This window comes from Macrobrachium nipponense, chromosome 5 (assembly GCF_015104395.2).
Source record: "Macrobrachium nipponense isolate FS-2020 chromosome 5, ASM1510439v2, whole genome shotgun sequence".
NCBI lineage: Eukaryota > Metazoa > Arthropoda > Malacostraca > Decapoda > Palaemonidae > Macrobrachium > Macrobrachium nipponense.
The window spans coordinates 58,172,200-58,193,253 of NC_061107.1; the positions used below are offsets into that span (position 1 = coordinate 58,172,200).

Below are 21,054 nucleotides of genomic sequence, written 5' to 3' on the forward strand. Positions count from 1 at the left end.
AACCATCATGCAAGATCCAAAGAATGCATGTATTACATATACAACACGGAATTGAAAATGTTAAAAAGAAAGAACAGGCATGTCTATAGCTGAGGCTAAATTAGAATAAAAGTGAGAGGAATTCAAGATCCTGCCAAGAAACGTACATATTCTTCTATAACAGGAACCAGTAATGAAACAAAAAAACATACAGATAGAAGTAACAAGATTACAGCAAAGTAGGTCTGAAGAAGTTAGTAATATACAGGAAAAAAACTAAGATAGTAAAGAATCAGGAAACAGGTGCTAGTGAATTGGATGATAATCTATCAAATTCATTTGACGTGTTAATGCAAATAGAAACACAAGAAGATACTACCACAAGGAGGTGGAAGAAGGAAGTTGTGATGTACCGAAAATTAAAGAAAAAAAACGACCTTTGGAGAGAACACCACCAAAAACAAGAAACCAACTATAATTAGAGAAACATCAGTCAAACCAAAAACCAAAGATATGAAGAAAGAACAAAAACAAAATAAGAACATACCTTTATCTCCTAAAATAATAATAAAACTATGGATGCAGAGATCCAAAACACCAAAGAAGTGAGGAATCATACCATAGATGATGGTGACTATGCCAAGGGTGATGGAGATTACTCCATCAACAATAATTGGTACAATAAGCAGCAAATAAAACAGTAGATATACATGACAACATATGTGGCTGTAATGATTGGCTTCATTGCATTGTGCAATGAAAACAAAAATATAACAAAAGATTGCTTACAAACAATTATAATAAGAAATTTTATGAAATATAGAAAGAAAGAGGCCACCGATAAACACCCATGAAAAAAGGATGTATGTGTATTGAGACTTAAAATATATAAAGATAAACAACTGAATGTGGTAAATAAAATTTTAGAAAAATTCAAATTGATGATAATACAAAAAAAGAAGACAAAACACGACGATGTAACATAATATTTTCAATAATTATATTATACAATGGAACGTAAATGGTCTACAGACCAGATTACACCTGGGAGAAGTACAAAGGGTTATTAAAGGAATATGAACCACTGATTATTATGTTTAAACATGTTAATAATACAATACCAACAATAGGTAAATATACCTTAATATCAAAACATCACGGGAAGAAGAAAAAGGGGAAATTTAGGTACAGCCATATATGTACATAACAAAGTATGTTATGACAAAGTACTGTAAACATTACTGACCTCCCAAATATCAGGTATTAAAATTCGAATTAAAAACGATAATTTTATAATATAATATATTTATACAACCAACCAAATAAACATTACGATATTGATAAACTTGGAGAATTTGTTAAAAATGCAAAAGAACCTATAATAATAATAGGGGATTTTAATGCTCACAACCCAATATGGATTGTAACTGTTCAAACTCAAATAGAACAGGAAGTAAAGTAGAAGAACTTATAGATTCAAATGACATGTGTTTGTATAAATGATGATGAAGTTAGCACATATTATTCAAAAAACACATGGAACATTTTCCTCTGTAGACTTAACTCTCTGTTCAACAAGTAATGAGTTGACAAATTAGATTGGAACACAATTGATGACTTGTACACCAGTGATCATTTCCCATATTAATTTCCTTTTTACAAAATAACCAGCTAAACATGTTCCTCACTATAACATTTTTTAAAGCAGATTGGGAACAATATGAAAAATACATACTAGAAGTATACCGCCATTTGAAATATCTGAAAGATCATAATGAAACTACTAATAAGTTTCTTGTAATTGTTTTCATCAAAAGAGCTGCTGATAAAGCAATACCAAAATCAAAAACCCCATCCAACAAAACACAAAGTTCCATGGTGGTCCGAAAAGCTGACAGAATTAATAAATATAAAACACTCAATAGGGAGGACGATTGGATAATTTGAATAGAAAAAAAAAAGTTCAGTAAAACAAAATAATAAACATTACCAATATTAGAAAGTACTTTACAAAAAATGACTATATTGTTGCTAGAAATTGAAGCGTTAAAGCCTCTATACAACAAAATATCAGCAAAATTTAAAAAGGAAGAAAAAGTAATTCAAGGAAGAATAATTTCATGGAGGAAATATGTATCAGATCTCTCTAATAATACTCCCATACAAAAAATATGGGAAAAATTCCGTAAAATAAATGGTACCAATGTGAAACACCCAGACATGCCATATTAAAAGACGGAAAAAAAAAAGAATACTCGATCCAAAAGAAATAAGTAATATAATAGGAGAAAACTTAGCTATGTAAGTAGTGATAGAAATTTAGATGACCACTTCCGCACAAAGAAAAACAAATATAGAACTAATACAATAAATTTCGAAAAAAAACAATAGAAGACATATATTATAATAGAAATTTAATATGGAAGAGTTGGAATTTGCTCTCACTAACAGCAATAAATCTGCTCCTGGAGGTGACAGATATTGTTTTGAGATGATCTGCCACTTAGCACCTCTAGCGAAGACATACTTGTTACAATTTTATAATCCATTTATGGCTTAGAAAATTTATTTCCTGAAGAATGGCGTAAAGCTATTAATATTCCTATCCCCAAAACCCGGGAAAGATCCAAGTAATTGCAAATAACTACAGACCAATTTCTCTAACAAGTTGCTTGTGCAAGTTACTAGAAAAAAATGGTAAATACTCGATTAACATGGCACATTCGAGAAAATAAAATCTTGACTCCCACTCAATTCGGGTCACAGTGCAACAGATCTACATTAGATTCTCTCTCTAACCTCGAAGGACCATATACGAAGAGGATTTGAGCGAAAGCAAATAACTGTAGCAGTCTTTTTTGACATGAAAAGGCTTACGATACTACCTGGAGGTACCCTATATTAAAAAGTTTACAAAAAAATAACAACATCCGTGGACATTTACCTAGATTCATCCAAAATTTTTTAACAAATCGTAGTTTTCAAGTGAGAAGTTGATGATGTATTGTCAAGAACATTTCCACTTGAAAATGGTGTTCCACAGGGAAGTGTCCTAGTGGCACACTGTTTACCCTTGCAATCAATGATATCAATAAAAAATCTGCCTACTGGAATTAAAAGCAACCTATACATGGATGATTTTGCGATATATTATTCAGCCTCTCGTATTAAACATGCAGAACGCATCATTAATAAAAGTATAATAAAAATAAATGAATGGACCTCATCTGTAGGATTAAGTTATCCATACATAAGACTCAAGCAGTAGTGTTTTATAAAGATAAAAGGTGGATGAATGGTGAAGTGATAGATTTAAAAATCAGAAATCTTAGTATACCAATTAGACAAAACTGCAAAAATTTTAGGTTTAGTGTTTGATACTCACTTAAACTGGAAACCTCACATAACATACCTGAAATCAAAATGTAAAAAAGCATTAAATCTAATTAGAAAATTATCAAACACCACTTGGGGAGCGATAGACAAACCCTTACATTACTGTATAAAGCAACAGTCCTGTCTATAATTGATTACGGTAGCGAAGTATATGGCTCTGCGTCAGACGCAACACTAAAAGCATTGGACCCAGTTCATAATGAGGGCCTTAGAATATGTCAGGAGCCTTTGTTTAAATCATCACCGACATCTTCCTTACAGGTTGGAATGTGGTGAACTACCTCTCTCTCTCCATAGAGAGCTTGTAATAATGAAGAGTGCTTTGAGTATCAAGACAAGCGATTCTCCAACAAAAAAATTATTTGAACAAAGAGATATTTTTATTAACAATCATCCACCCCCTTTTCCAATTAGAGCTAGAAGACTGTTTTTGAGTCACTAAATGTAAATATACAAATTCCTCCAGTAGTAAAATTACCTCCGCCTTGGACAATGAATAAAATGAAAACTTGCACACAATTGAAATATTTATCAAAAAATACTTATATACGCCATCACACCATAGACAACATACAATAGAGCACATAACCGAAAAGGTCCACATTATGCAATATACACAGATGGATCTAAATCGGAACATGGAGTGGGATATGCTGCAGTGTCCCAGGACAGATCATATCAGTTCTCTCTACCCAATACAGCTTCAATATTCACAGCGGAGCTTTGCGCAATAGCCTCAGCCATAAGAATAATTAAAGAAAACCTCACTAAATAATTTTGTGATTTTTAGTGACTCAAGAAGTGCCATAGAAGCCATCCAGAGTTATAAACCAAAAAATAATATTGTACAAATTAAATTATCACTTCACAAATTATATATTATTGGGAAAAAAGTAGAAATATGTTGGATCCCTGCCCATGTAGGGATCAAAGGAAATGAAGAGGCTGACAAAGCAGCCAAAGAAGCAAATCAAATAACAAGATCAAGTGTGAATCTCCCTATGAGTGATTCCCTCTTGATTTGAGACTGCCTTGACGGAGTTACGCATTTCCAACCTATGGTTGAAAACTGCGTAGCGGGCAAGAGGGCGGCTTTCGAACTGGGAGAATTATCTCCTAGTTTGAATCTAAATGTCAATCAATTTTCTTCTTACTTGAACATCTTCCAATCTCTTACTTTCTTTCGCTCAGTTGCTCCCCTAGCTGTCCTCCTTCTCTTCACTAAAACCCTCGTGCAGGTTAGGTAGGAGCTGGGTCTCTGAACTTAGGCTTTACCTTGATCCAAATGGCAGGGGACTATAGCGGTTTGGTCCGCCGCTCGATTATGTTTGGACCCTGAGGATATTGATGTGGACTCTACATCAATATTTATTGGGGCGGGGGGGACTACATGTGGGGACTGCCTATGGAATCCGGGGAGGTATAGTCTCCACGGTAGGACTCTCGGCAATTTATCCGGATTGCCCTCTAAAACTAACATGCGGGGTGGGGATGATTGCATACTAGCTATGCCCTCGGTCCTATCAAGCGGGTTTTGCTTACACTTGAGCCAATCATGTTATGTTAGAGCCATCCCTTCGGGGTAGGGTAGGGAGTGGACATATGGGAGTTGGGTCTCTGCTGTGTGTCTTTGGTGAGGGGGAAGTCTTTGAGAGGAGACCCAGTTTTTTACCATGGCTTGGCAGTTGGTTTCTCTGTAATTTCAAAAAAAAAAAAGGAAAAAATGGAAATGACTATGGAACTCAGTCCCCGGAACATGTGACCCCATGACACTAGATAACCATCTGACCCTGGAAACGAACAAGGACACCCTTTTGGACACACTTCAATCCAAATATAGCAACCATGGAGCCTTTTACTAGGCCAAAAAGATTTATCAAAGAAAACATTCCAGCCTAGCCCTTCGCTAGCTTTATTTGAATCACTTTTTGGAAAAGACAGTTGGACAAGATTTTGACAATAGAAAGTGAAAACAAGATTTCAAATTTAAAATTGGAAAATTATTTACTGACCAGATACCCAACAGAAAACATGAAATTTCGTCAAACGCAAACAAATACATGGATAGTGGAAAACCACTACTAAAGCTCAATCAGAAAACTACTTACAAATTACGAAACATAGATAACACAAAAATAAAAGTCACCAAGCATAATAAACTTAATAGTATTTGTGGTACAATAATCCTGCCAAATAATGATGACGAACTAATAGATAAAAATATGTTAATGGACTCGCTCAAGAAAAAGATATAAAAACATTGAAGATTGTGACATCTATGATATCCCAAGTAGGAAAAAAAATTCAAAAATTAATATACAAATAGCTAAATTGAAATTTGAAGGAAATGAACTCCCTTTAACTATTAAAGTATTAGGGCAGACGAGAGAAGATAAGACCATATATCCCTAAACCACTACAGTGCAAATCATGTAATAAATTTGGCCATTCAAATAAAAATTGTAGAGAAGCTCCCAAGATGTGCATGTTGTGGATCATACAACCACACAACAAAACAAAATGGGACTGTGAAAACCCAATTTGCATAAATTGTGGTCAGAATCACACTCAAGATCGAAGGAATGCGCATATTACCTATACAATACTGAACTAAAAATCTTACAAGAAAGGAGTGGAATGTCAATAAGAGAAGCGAAGATAGAACTAAAAGTAAGAGGTTTACAAGACCCAGCAAGGAAAAAACACATATAAAGATAGGTAGTAAATAAAGAAGCGCAAAACCAAATTCCTACAATATTGCACAGTATAAATCAGACTGAAAATACTCATAAATATTAAGGCCCAAAATTCAAGCTCGGAAGCTACAGAACATATAAGCAACACAAAAATTTATAATATATATTACCAACACCAGAAATGCAAGAAGACATGATGAATGTGGAGGACAAGCAAAATACAAGAGCTAAGTCAAAAGACAAAAAAAGACTACTTGAAACAACCCCACCCAAACCCCTCCAAGAAACAAATTAAACAATCAGTAAGACCCCAAAATCTATATGGAAAAAAATGAATACCGAGTAGACAAAGTCAACGAAAATTGCTTGCAAAACTACAAAAATGAAAAAGAAGAAACCCAAATAAAAGAAAAAGTTAAAACATCAGATAAAATTGAAGAAAGTATTGAAATAGAACCCAAGATCAAAAGCCATTTAAATGCACCCTAATAAAAAAAAAAAAAAAAAAAGAACACCTGAGACACTTTCAGCCAATAAAGAAAAACAATAGCAGAAATACATCACCCACCAAAAGAAGAACAAAGTACAGCAAAAATTATACAAAACTTCAATAAAATTCAAAGTTCAGGAAAACAAATAAAGATATAAAACAAAACCCAAAACCTTTTTAAAATGTCTATTTTACAATGGAATATTAGAGGATACGTATCAAATAATGAAAACTTAAAAAAATCATTAATTAGAGAATGTAATGCAAATATCATTTGCTTACAGGAAACTAAAATAGGTAACAATGTTATCAATGCTGGCATAAATTATAATGTGTGGAAATCAACACCAATTTTAAATGACAACAAGGCCAAGGAAGGAACTGCAATCATAACGCATTCTTCAATCAAATGCCAACCTGTTAGGATTAACTCGGTAATACAGGCATTGTGCAGTTCAAGTATTCCTGGAAAAAAAAATAACAATATGCACAATATACATGAACCATCTTTAGAAAGTCGCTTAATAGATCATCTTGGAAATAATAGACCATTACAAGTGGAAGATTTAGAAAATCTAATAGAACAATTACCAAGACCTTACCTATTAGTAGGTGACTTCAACGCCAAACATCCCATGTGGGGAAGTACATCATCTGACAGGAGAGGAAACACTGTCCTAGATTTTATAGATAACAAAATTTGATTATTTTAAATGATGGTTCTCCAACAAGATTTGATGTTTATCATAATACCTCATCTGCAATAGACATCACTTTATGTTCCCAGAAAATTGCCACAGATTTCAGTTGAAAGTAAAATAATAATTTAATTTATTTGAGTGACCACTGGCCAATACAAATTGAGCTAAAAAATAATAATAATATTAACATATATACCGAAGAGGAAAATGGAGGAAGCAAATTGGAATTTATATAAAGAGAAAACGGTGTGTTAACAAAAAAATATCTGACTTTACAAAACCACATAGATGCTTATGAACATCTAATAAAAACAATAGATGATAAAGCAAATGAAAACTATTCCAGTTACCTCAGGCAATCCGACTAGACCACTGGTACCCTGGTGGAATGAGGAATGTAAAGCAGCAAGGAAGAATGATAACGAGGACATGCTTTAGAAGATATCTGAGACATAAATGTGAAGCCAATAAAATTGCATATTTGAGAGCTAAAGCAAAGCAGAAAAGAATTATTCAAGATAGCCAAAAGAAATTCATGGAAAAAATATATTAATAATATAAAATTCTAAAACTCAAGACAAAGAAAATCTGGAAGAAAATAAATAAACTGCAGGGTAGATATCGGCCAGAACCATTACCTACATTAAAAGTAGGAAAACAACTATATTTCAAACCCCAAACTAGTAGCAAATGAATTGGGGTAAATGCTTCGCCAAAACATCTAGTATCTCGAACTATACAAAAAAATTCCAATAAAAATCAAAAATTATGTCCCAATACCAATATCTAATAATCAGGAAATCTATAATCTTCCTTTCACCATGGAAGAACTGGAAAATGTCCTGAAACTTGCAAGTCCAACAGCTCCAGGGGAAGAGACAACATTAGATATGAAAATGATAAAAATCTACCAGATGAAAGCAAAACCTTCTTATTAGAAAAATTTTAAATGAATTATGGCTCTCTCACAGCATACCTAAAACCTGGAAAGAATCTTTAATCATACCAGGATTAAAACCAGGAAAAGACCCAGAAAATGCGTAGCGGGCAAGAGGGCTTTCGAACTGGGAGAATTATCTCCTAGTTTGAATCTAAATGTCTCAATTTTTTCATTTTCTGTTACTGATCATCCTTCCAATCTCTTACTTTCTTTCGCTCTGTTACTCCCCCTAGCTGTCCTCCTTCTCTTCACTAAAACCCTCGTGTAGGTGGGAAGGAGCTGGGTCTCTGAACTTAGGCTTTACCTTGATCCAAATGGCAGGGACTATAGCGGTTTGGTCCCGCCGCTCAATTATGTTTAGACCTTGAGGATATTTGATGTGATTCCACATCAATATTTATTGGGGCGGGACTACATGTGGGGACTTGCCTACGGAATCCGGGGAGGTATAGTCTCCACGGTAGGACTCTCGGCAATTTATCCGGATTGCCCTCTAAAATAACATGATGTGGGGATGATTGCATACTAGCTATGCCCTCGGTCCTATCAAGCGGGTTCTGCTTACACTTGAGCCAATCATGTTATGTTAGAGCCATCCCTTCGGGGTAGGGTAGGGAGTGGACATATGGGAATTGGTCTCTGCTGTGTGTCTTTGGTGAGGGGGAAGTCTTTGAGAGGAGGCCCAGTTTTTTACCATGGCTTGCAGTTGGTTTCTCTGTAATTTCAAAAAAAAAAAAAAAACGAAAAAAATGGAATATGACTCTGGAACTCAGTCCCCGGAAAACAAATGTGACCCCATGACACTAGAGACGACTTCGGCTTGTTTAAAAATAAGGAAAGCTCTGTTGCACAACCTCGGCAATAAAGGATTCCTCCAACAATACTTCTCTGACCAATGTTGTTAAAGACAATTTATCGGCACTGGTGGAAAATAATTCTAGTAGTACAGTAATACTTTACTCTCTGGTTCTGGCTCATTACCAGATACAACAAAAAATCTGAAAATTCTCCACTTAAAAACATACCAATTGGTTGTAGCTATGACATAATTCATGAAGCCTTCTGTAGATTTGGGGCAATCAAAGAAATTTTAATGGAGCTTAATGGTAGTAAAGGATTTTGGGAAGCTTGGGTATCATTTTCAAGTTTTGAGATTGCTTTAGAAGCAAATAAAAATTTAGAGAGCATAAGAATTGACAATTGTTTGTGATTTCTGGGACTCTATGTGATAAAGCACCAAGGACACCTAGAGGTATATAAACAGAAGAATGGTTGGAAAAAGAAATAGAGCATGGACTTCCAGAAGTAAGAACCCCAAGCCCCCAACATGGATAATTGCAACTGGGAAGATAGAAAATTCTTTTTTTTTTTATAATTAAAACTATTATAAGATGAGTAAATTTATACAAAAAAAAGTTGGTTTAATTAAAAGTAAGGATATTAGTAGATACGGTAAGCCAATCGTTTTGATTAATGCAAAATCAGATACTCAAGTCACATGCTTTGTGGCATGAAGATTGCAGAAATTGATCCTATTAAGGATATTAAACCACATATGAGCTTCAGCTATGGTAGAGGAGTAGTTTTTGATAAAGATCTATATGAATTTTCAGAACCAGAAAATTCTGGACATGTGCCCTGATAATGTTTGGAAAGTAAGTAAGATCCCTCAAACAAGCATGGTAGTTTAACATTTGAAACCCCTGTCATACCAGATCATATAATTATTGAGAATGAAAAAAGTACGTGTTCGAGAATATAAACCTAGGCCTTTACAATGCTTTAATTGTTCAAGTACGGTCACCACCCTTCCCGGTACTGCAATAATACGAAGATCTGTATTAACTGTTCTTCGTTAGAACATGGCCAATGCAACAGAGATACAACCTGTGCAAACTGTAAAGATCATCATAAAGCAAATGATAAAATTGTAGAGAGTACAAGAAAGAAGAAGCTGCCATCTTGAAAGCAATGCTGAACTATTAGTGTAGGTTATGCAAGCATTTACTCGATCGACAACTTAATTTTGCTCAAGCGGTTAAGATGCCACCAAAAGATTATAATCCACTACCCCTTACTACCACGGGGGACCAGTGGTTAGCACCTGGCCCGTCAGGTGCATCTCCCTTAGTGGTAGTAGCCCCAGCCATCTGGGTCAAGTGCTCAGCTTATAAAAGCAGAGCACAAACCTCCAGAGAAGTCAAGATGGTTTCACCACACCAAAAGTAGTGTCACTGATAGGAGCACCTCCTAGAGGTAGTAGCCCAGCCTTCTGGGCCAAGTGCTCGAAACTGTTGAAGTTCTAGCACAATCCTCCAAGGAAGCCAATGTGGCTTCCACCACCTCAAATGTATTGTCTCAGGCAGAATCTCTACCTGATTTGATGGAGATTAGAAAACAAGATCTTCCAAAGAGGAAAAGGTCCCCATCCTCCTCACCTTCATCCAAATCAGGTAAGTGCCCTACTGCTCATGATCCCAAGGTTGACTTGTATAAAGATCAACAGAAAGAAAGAAAAGAGAGCGGTGGCCTAGTAAAGCCTCCATCTCCAGGCCTTACATGGCTTCATCTGAAAAGTCCCAAAAGACAAATGAGACAAAGAAAAATAATAACAAAAGATAATGTCTATTATCCAGTGGAATTGCAGAGGTCTAAGTACTAGCATTGAGCAAATAAAAAAAAAAAAAAAAAAAACTTTAACCAGGGACTTGGACACGAAGATAAATTTGTCTACAGGAAACCAAGATCAGTGACAAACCATTTAATCCTGGACTCAATTATCATTTTTGTAGATCCCCTCCTTTGCAAGGTGCAAGAGCTCAAGGTGGTACAGGTTTTATTATTCACAAATCTTTAAAATTTGAAACAATCCCACTCATACACCACTACAGGCATGTGCAGTTAGAACTCATATCGGAAAAAAAATTACTTTATGCTCGCTATATATTGAACCATCTTAGAACTTTTCCTCTTAGATCATGCTGGGAATCCAAGAAGGCTTAGCCTTTCTGACCTCCAAGACCTGATCAATCAGCTTCCTGCCCCTTTTATTTTGATGGGTGATTTTAATGCAAAGCATACTTTATGGGGTGGAAATGTATGCGATAGATGGGGTAATCTTGTTGAAGAATTAATCGACAACAATGATGTAATACTAATGAATGATGGTTCTCCAACTAGGTATGATGTATTCCACAACTCACATCAGCCATTGATTTGTCAATCTGTTCCTCATCCATTCGATTGGACTACCTTTGGTCAGTAAATGAACACCTACCTGGCAAGTGACCATTGGCCAATATGTTAAAATTATGTCCATAATCTTCTTCTCAGTGCCACCAAAATGGAAGATAGACGAGGCAGACTGGGCAGCTTATGAAAAGTGTTCACACACTGATAAAGAGTATGATGAATTTACATCTCCAGTGCATGCCTATCAACATCTTGAAAATATTATTGATGATAATGCTAGCAAGTTTATACCTAAAACATGCGGTTTACCTCATCGCCCTGTAGTTCCTTGGTGGAGTAAAGAATGTGCCAACGCAAGAAAAGTGACCCGAACTTGCTTCAGAAGATACTTGAGAACAAAACTATGTAGCAGATAGAATAGCGTACCTCAGAGCCTGTGCAAACAAAAAAGAACTTTTAAAAAAGCAAAGAGAGCATCTTGGAAGAAATATATATCTAATATTAATACCAAAACTCCTTCAAAGGAAATATGGGACAAGATTAGAAAACTTCAAGGCAAATTCGTCCCTAAGCCTCTACCAAATATTAAGGGAAAAATAATAGATATATATCTGACCCCAAAGATGTAGCAGAGTTCTTGCAAAGCACTTTTGCCCATGTATCAAGTGCTGACAACTATTCCCCAGCATTTCAACAAATTAGAGCATCAAACATCTGTTGTTCCTCCTGCTTCTTCAATACTGAAGCTTTTAACCTGCCTTTTAGTATGGAGGAGATGCAAAATGCTATCTCTAGCTCTTCTTTAACTGCCCAGGTGAGGATGGCATCCGGTATGAAATGATATCACATCTTCCAGTGGATACCAAGGAATTTTTATTAGAAACCTTTAATGGACTATGGCTTCCCATACATCTCCTGATTCCTGGCATACATCAATTGTAATTCCAGGCCACAAGTCTGGTAAAGACCCAGAACTGCCATCTAGTTATAGGCCCATATCCTTGACCAGTTGCATATGCAAATTATTTGAGAGAATGATCAACAACAGACTTGTGTGGTATTCTAGAATCAAAAATCTTTTATCTAACAGGCAGTTTGGTTTAGAAGAACCGAAGTACTCTAGACCCTTTGCTGATGTTATCAAGGGAAATTTCAAATGCCTTTTCTAACCAAAACCAGGTGGTGGGTGTCTTTTTTGGACCTCGAAAAAGCATATGACACGACCTGGAGGGGTGGTATTTTTAAAGCAATTCGCCCTCGTGGGGTATAGGGAGGACATATGTTCTCTTTTATTGAAGAATTTTTATCAAACCGCTCAATTAAAGTGAGAGTAGGGTCAGAACTATCTTCATCCTACATTTGCAAGAAGAAGGTGTCCCCCAAGGCAGCGTATTGAGTGGTTGACCTTATTTGCTGTTGCTATTAATAGTCTTCATGAGTCACATACCTCCTGGCATACAAGGATCACTATTTGTCGATGACTTTGCAATTTACTGTAGTGGATCATCTGCACTACAAGCATGCCAAAATCTTCAAATTGCAATAAATGCTGCATCCGCATGGGCAAATTCTCGTGGATTCATGTTTCACCTCAGAAGGACCAAAGCCATTCGCTTTACTCTACTCGTAAAAGGGAAGAGATCCCCACCCTTTTCTTAAATGATTGTATTTTGCCTTATGAGGATAATATCAAGTTTCTTGGAGTCATTTTCGACAAGAAAATGACATTTGGTCCCCATATAAATGACCTATCTATCAGGGTTAAGAAGTCACTGAACATTCTGAAGTTGTATCGCATTTTTTTGAAAATTGATGGGGTGCTGGATAGAACAAACTTTGCTTAGTAATTTATACATCTTTGTGTCTGAGCAAGTTAGACTATGCATGCCAAATATATGGGGTCAGCTGCAAAGACTTTACTTGGAAAACTTGATATTGTTCACAATGCTGGGCTTCGCATCTGCACCACAGGTGCTTACAGAACATCTCCCATTGACAGTCTCTATGTGGAGTTCTGGCATACCTCCCCTTTCCATTCGCAGAGAGGAGTGAGTTTGAGGTATTTAGCTAGGTCCCTTGCGGTGAGAAACAATCCTAACTATAAATATGTTAGGGCGATTTAGATCGGGCTCCTAACAGATCCAGAGTGCCTAAGCCTTTGGAAGTACAGCTGAAAAATGATGCTAGAGAAGTAGGCTTGTTAACAGCACAGATAGCAGAGGTGGGATATCCCAAGTCTCCCCCTTGGTGTAATCCACCTGTTAAAGTATGTTTTACGGCAGGAGGGAAAAATACCTTACCTAGTAGGGTAATGAAAAGTGAGTTTTAAATCATGCTGCTCAACATCATGGGAAACATGTTTTTACAGATGGCTCCAAATCGGCTGCAGGAGTTGGAAGTGCAGCTGTGGGTGGGGATACTGTTATTAGAAGGAAACTCCCATCTCTTGTTCAATATTTACTGCTGAGCTGTACGCAATAATTCTCGCAGTCCAACCTATTTTTAAAAATGGCCACCAAAATCAGTTTTTCTTTTATAAAATTTTTACGGGATTCCAATAGTGTTTTACTCTCATTAAAACAAATTATGCCAGGCCATTATCTAGTACAAGAGGTGCAGGACTGGTTAGTACTTCTGCAATCTAGGAAGAGTATCAGTGTTCACTTCTGTTGGGTCCCTGCCCATGTTGGGGTGGATGGAAATGAACAAGTAGATAAGGCAGCAAAGGAAGCTTCAGGGCTAAGTAATCCATCCCCTTTAGTATTCCTTACAAAGATCTTAAAAGTGAGATTCATCTTTACTGTAAAAATAAGTGGCAGCTCGATGGTCTGAACTGACCACAATACAAAATTGAAAACACATCACCCATTGGTGGATAAATGGTCATCTTGTAATGCTACAAGTAGGAGGGATACCATTATTTTAACTAGGCTGCGTATTGGCCATACACATGCAACGCACAATTATTTAATGAAGAGTGGGGAAGGGAGACAGGCCCCTCACTGTAATACCTGTCAAGTGACAATGGATGTTAAGCATATTTTAGTTGATTGTCCTGTTTTTAATCTTCAGAGGAGGACACTTTTACTCAGGACAACCTTTGAGAGATATACTGGGGGAAAACTGTAATACCCTGAACTTGAGAAAATTTATACAAAGTATTGGGTTATATACGAGCTATAATTGATTTTATTAATTTATTTATTTATTTTACCCTTTTAATCCTTATTTATTTCACATCTAGATTTTATTGTATGAAAGTGTTGCGATTGATATTAAAGGTTAAATGGTACTAAATGGTGTGAGTATACAGATATTATGATTGAATGAATTTTGTTATATAGCGCTGAATGGCCTTTGATGACCAGTGCTTGGCTTAATGCCTAAATCCTATATTCAATTCAATTCAGGAAAAGACCCAGAGTCACCAAGCAGCTATAGGCCAATAGCCCTTACTAGTTGTCTAAGTAAGATATTTGAAAAAATGGTGAATAACAGATTAATATGGGTATTAGAAAATAAACAGCTATTATCAAACAGACAGTTTGGATTCAGGAAAAATAAAAGTACCATAGATCCCCTCTTAATGATTACAAGGGAGATACAAAATGCAATGGTTGGTAAAAAACAAACAATAGAGTATTTTTTGATTTAGAGAAGGCATATGATACCTGGAGGGGAGGGATTTAAAAAAAATTGATAGAATGGGGAATAGGAGGCAATTTATATGAATATATTAGGGAATTCCTATCTGAAAGATATATAAAAGTCAAAGTGGGGGCAGAAATCTCTGAATCATTTATCCAGGAGGAAGGAATTCCCCAAGGCAGTGTACTAAGCGTGGCATTAGTTTGCTATAGCAATAAATGAGATAATTGAAAAAATGATCCCACCAGGAGTCCAAGGATCCCTTTTTGTAGATGACCTTTCGTCATATAGATTAGTGGGTGAAAAAGCGCTGGACATAACCAAACAGAATTGCAAGCAGCCATAAATAGGATAAAAAATGGGCCGATAACAAGGGTTTTAAATTTTCACCGCAAAAAACTAAAGCGATCAGATTTACAAGATCAAGAAAAACAGGAATTAATTCCTACTTTATTCATAACAAAATGATATAATTGAATATGATGATGAGATAAAATTCCTTGGTGTAATACTTGATAAAAAACTTACATATAAAGAACATATAGAACAACTGGCGATAAAAGTAAGAAAATCCTTAAATATAATAAAAGTAATTGCGCATAATGACTGGGGTGCTGATAGAACCTCTCTGATAAAAGTATATAAGGTGGACTATTGTCTAAGTAAACTTGATTATGCGTGTCAAGTATATGGTAGTGCTCTAAAACCCTATTAACAAAAACGGATGTCATACATAACATGGGTATTAGACTATGCACTGGAGCCTACAGAACTTCCCCCGTGGAAAGTCTGTATGTAGAAGCAGGAATAGATCCCCTGAAAGTACGAAGAGAAGAAATTGGATTAAAATTATATAGCTAAAATAAATAACCTTAATGATAATCCAAACACCAAATACCCCTCGAGTAGGACTCCTTCTAGTGGTGAGGGGATAAGGGACCCTGGCTTCTATGGGAATGTTCGTGCATTCCTATAGGTGCCCCGGGTCCTGACGGAACATCCTACAACCCTTTCTCTCTCACTTTTAATCCTTCTCTCTTTTCTTTCTTTCCTGAACCCTTCTCTCCAACCTCTAAATTTTGACCGTTTTTTGGACTGCTTTTGTCGACGACTTTTGGAATGGACTTGGCCAAGCTTTGACAATCCTTCTGATTTGATGGAGGGTGAGGTTGGACGGCATTCCTCCTCACCCGTAGAACTGGAGTACCTGACGTGTCCGAGCGAGGGGAAAACTTTTATGTTAAACTCTGCACTCAGTGCTGGGTCTGATCTCGACGGACTGACGACCCTCAAGGCACTGGGTGTGGGGTGTATATCTGGGTAGGACTCCTAGGGTGCTATATCACCCTCTAATTGTGGCTCGATGGTGGGTATGGGGCCAACCTGGACGAATGTTCACACCATAGTCTGATGGATTTTTATTTAACCCCCTCTGTGATGACTCTCGCCTGATTAAGGATTCCGCATTAGGCTCTCCACTCGACCAAACACCGGGACACCAGGGTGTAAATACTGGTGGTGTAAATGAAAAAAAAATCTAAGAGTTGTATATTGTGAATTTTAATAATTAAAGTGATAAAGTCGATTTTGACATATTACATAATTACATGAAACAGTTTGGCAAGGTAGATAGAATCAAAAAATTACGAATTGTTAAAAGTCCCATCTCTTATGAAAGCTACATAACCTTTTGCAAAGCTGAATATGCCTCCAAAGCTCTAGAAAATCTTGATGGTAATAATGTCTTTGGTTCAGTTTGCCATGCGAAGTTGTTTAATATAAAACAATTTGGAAGAGGATGAGACAGACTATGTGCCCAGCAAAAAATTTGAGGTTGATAGCAAAAACACTGGCAAAAGATGACCCAAAATTGATTTGGCATGTTGCAATTACAAACAGGGCAAAGAAAACTTTCTAACAGCATGCAAGTATTTACAGAGGAAGATTGGTGCCATCCTAAAGGCAATATTAAAAGATATGGTAAAGGAGTCTTGATCAAAGCTAATAACGATATTCAGATTAAGATGCTATCAAAATTCCAACCAACTGAAGATGGTAATATTTTAGCTGTATCTCCTCATCGATCATTTAACATTAAACGGGTATAGTTTATATAGCATAGGACCTATATGAGTTTGAAGATAAGGAAATATTAAAAATGTGTCCTACTTATGTCATTAAATTAGAAAATTGAAAGGCACTCAGCATGCCATTGAATTGACTTTCACCTGCTCCTACTTACCACCGGAATATATTGATATAGACCACTCTCGGGTTTGGGTTAAGCCATTTAAATATCGACCAACCCAGTGTATAAATGCTTTGAATATGGTCACGTATCAAACTCTTGTACAAAACCAGGAAAGTGCTTTGTGTGCTCTGTGAACATGTAAAGGACAATGCCCAGCTGATAAATACTGTCTCCACTGTGCTGGCAATCATTCTCCCAATTGGAGGGGCTGTCCTCAATATATTTTTCCAACAACGAAGTTGTAAACACTGCTCATAATAACTTTTATCAGCATAGGAGAAGCCAAACGCTTGGTTCGAGGTGCTAACAAAAGTGCTGGATCCTCATTTGCTTCCACTGTTATGGGAAATAATGCCTTCCATCAGCATGCTAAAACCCATCATTAAAAATAACACACACTCTCAGGATATTTCAACTTCTGTGGAATGTAATGAACTTCAAAGTAAAGTGGTAAAAGCTGTGATTGATGAACCTCTCCCTGACCTGCAAGCAAATGCTGTCTCAGAGTTGAGCTCTTCGGTTAAGCCCAAAGAAAAAATAAAATCTAGAGGAAATCTTAACAAATCTTATGACAGTTTTCAGTCACCCCCAAAGTCAAAGAAATGTAGAACAGCCTCTCCTATAGAGTTTAAAACTCCAATTTCCAATAGATTCAATCCACTTGATGACCCCTTCCAGCCATTATCAACCTCAAAGCCATTGGAAAAGATGTCTCGGTCCTGCTCAAATTTAAGTGTGACAGACCCTTTCCCTCAATCATATGCAGAAACAGCTACTTCTGAAATGGAGGGAAAACATGCTGACTCACTAAATATAGTTAAAAATTTAGATAAATCTAATCTCAAACTGAAGAACAGGATGTGCAGGACAAAAAATGTTCAAACTTCCCCTCATCTAATAAAAATAAAAGTCTCCCAGGCAGCAGACTCAAGAGACTTTCAAATCCAAAAACATTCAGCTGTGTTACTTTGAAAACCCAGCTAAATAATGACTTGGCTGGGCACAAGAATCAAAGTTAAAATTCCAATTTAATATTCTTGCAATGGAATTGCAAAGGCCTTAGGATCGTTCGAAGAGTTAAAATTACTGTTGAACCATCATGATCCAGATGTAGTTTGCCTTCAAGAAACTAAGTTAGGCAACTCATTATACAATCCAGGATTAAATTATAAAATGTTTGTGATGAACCCCAGAGATGGTGATCGAGCTCATGGGGGGGTTGCAATTATTGTTAAAAAGTCTTTGCAACATACAGTGTTCCTTTGAACACAAACCTACAAGCAGTCGCCATTCGAGCATGCTTTGAAAAAGAGATTACTATTTGCTCTATTTACCTACCCACCTAGGTCAGAAATTACTTTGAATGATATTCAGGCACTAGCTAATCAACTACCTCCTCCTTTCTTACTACTGGGAGATTTTAATGCCCATAATAGTCTATGGGGAGGTGATACCTTGAATGCTGTAGGTAGAACCATCGATAATTTTATCTTAAATAATGATCTCTCTCTTTACAATGATGGTTCAATGACTTTTCATAACATCTACACCAATGTCTTTTCAGCTATAGATTTAAGCATTTGTTCACCTGCAGTCCACTTGGACTTCAAACTGGTCTGTAGATGAACTTTTGCACGGAAGTGATCACTTTCCCATACATTTAAAGTATGCTAGAAAACATACCTTCTGAATCTCCTATAAAGTGGGAAAGAAAATGAAGCAGATTGGAGGAAGTATGAATGGAAGCTTTCAATTACATTCAGGAAGTAGAGTCATTTGAGTCACACTTAGATGCATATGATTATTGGACCGCAACTATATTGGATAATGCCGAGAAATATATCCCAAAAACAAAGGGTAAAAAAAACCAAGCAGGCCTGCAGTTCCCTGGTGGGACCAAACCTGTGGCAGACTGCGAAGAATAGTGAGAAAATGCTATAGGCAATTCAAGGCAAAACCCTCAGGAACAACGAAAACTACATACCAACGGGCCTTAGCCAAACAAAGAAAATATATTAGAAAAGCTAAAAAGGAATCTTGGCTCCACTATATAAATGGTATCAATTCTAAAACACCAGAAAGATTAGTATGGAAAAAGATTAAAAAGCTAAGTGGGAAATTTGTTCCATCACCCTGCTCCTACTCTAAAAATCAATGATGTGCTTATTTCAAATCCAGCTGATGTTGCAGAAAAATTTGGTGAGCATTTTGTCTGACATATCAAGCTCCAAAAATTACACACCACAGTTCAGTAAGATTCGAAATGCCAAGGTGTCAATTAGATTTAACTCTGAAAATAATGAAGCATATAATGCTAAGTTCTCACTAAGGGAAACTACGAGAGGCTCTCTCATCTTGTTTGTTTATGAGTCAACAGCCCCTGTGCAGATAACATAACCTACAACATGATTAAAACATTTCCTTCAGAACATGCTAAATATATCTAATGAAAATACTCAATAAGGTCTGGGAAACGGGCATCATTCCCCCATCTTGGAAGATAGCCATAGTAGTTCCAGTCATAAAGCCAAACAAAGATCCATATCAGCCCACTAGTTACAGACCAATTTCACTAACAAGCTGTGTCTGTAAATTATTTGAGAAAATGGTGAACTCTCGTCTAAATGTGGCATTTAGAGAAAAAAACAGATTGTTATCCTCTGTTCAGTCGCTTCAGGAAAAATCGTTCAGCCTTGGACCCTTTACTGAGACTATCAAATCAGATTCAGCAGGGATTTCCAATCAATGCCAAACAGTAGGGGTATTTTTTGATCTGGAGAAAGGCCTATGATACAACATGGCGATTTGCATTGTTAAACGGCTCAATGAAATGGGAATCAGGGGTCAATATGTTAAACTTTATCAACTCCTTTTTAAGGGATCGATATATTAGAGTGAGAGTCGGGAATAAGTGTTCTTCTTGTTATGAGACGGAAGAAGGTGTCCCACAAGGCAGCGTACTAAGTGTTACCTGCTTTGCCATTGCTATTGATAATATTGTGAAATCTGTTTCCGCTCCAGTTAGGGCTTCGCTATTTGTGGATGACTTTGCCATCTTATGTCACCACATACGATGCTGTATCAGCCTGTAACTACCTGCAAAAGACAATAAATGTCATCAGTAAATGGGCTGATGAACATGGTTTCCGATTTTCTTCATCTAAAACTGTGGCCGTTCGTTTCACCAGATGTACCCGAAAAGAAACTATCCCAAATTTGAAACTGAAGGATTGTCTTATTCCTTACAAAAAAGAAGTAAAGTTTTGGGCATAATATTTGACAGCAAGTTAACGTGGCGTAGTCACATTGACTCTCTAAAACAAAGGTTAAAAAATCCCTCAATATTTTAAAGGTGGTATCGGGATTCGATTGGGGAGCTGATAAGAAAAGTTTATTGAAGCTGTATGATTCCTTATGTAAATCAAAACTGGACTATGGCTGTCAGGTATATTCATCTGCCTGCAAGTCCAGGTTAAAGGAATTGGATGTAGTACATAATATGGGATTAAGGATATGTACAGGTGCTTTTAGGACATCTCCCGTTGAGAGTATCTACATTGACTCTCATGAACTTCCTTTAGATCTGCGAAGAGAAGAGCTTGGGTTGCGGTACACCATGCGACTAAAAAGCTCTCGAGAGAACCCAACACGGAAAATTTTAGAGGAGTGTGACTCTAAAAAATTTGGTGAAAGATCTTCCAAACCTTTTCAAATAAGGCAGTTGGAATGTTTAAATGACATGGTCATTCAGCGCCAAAAAG

At 36.5% G+C, this 21,054-nt stretch overlaps 1 protein-coding gene across 1 annotated transcript in view; it reads left to right on the top strand.

Moving 5' to 3' along the window:
• The window catches only part of LOC135215795 (uncharacterized), a 235,650-nt gene extending 215,084 nt beyond the window's left edge, over nt 1-20,566 (top strand). Inside the window, exons 10-11 of the mRNA XM_064250746.1 lie at nt 17,699-18,109; nt 20,315-20,566. Coding sequence (XP_064106816.1) covers nt 17,699-18,109; nt 20,315-20,566 — 663 coding nt within the window. The remainder of the gene's footprint in view (nt 1-17,698; nt 18,110-20,314) is intronic.
• Nucleotides 20,567-21,054: the final 488 nt, after the last annotated feature.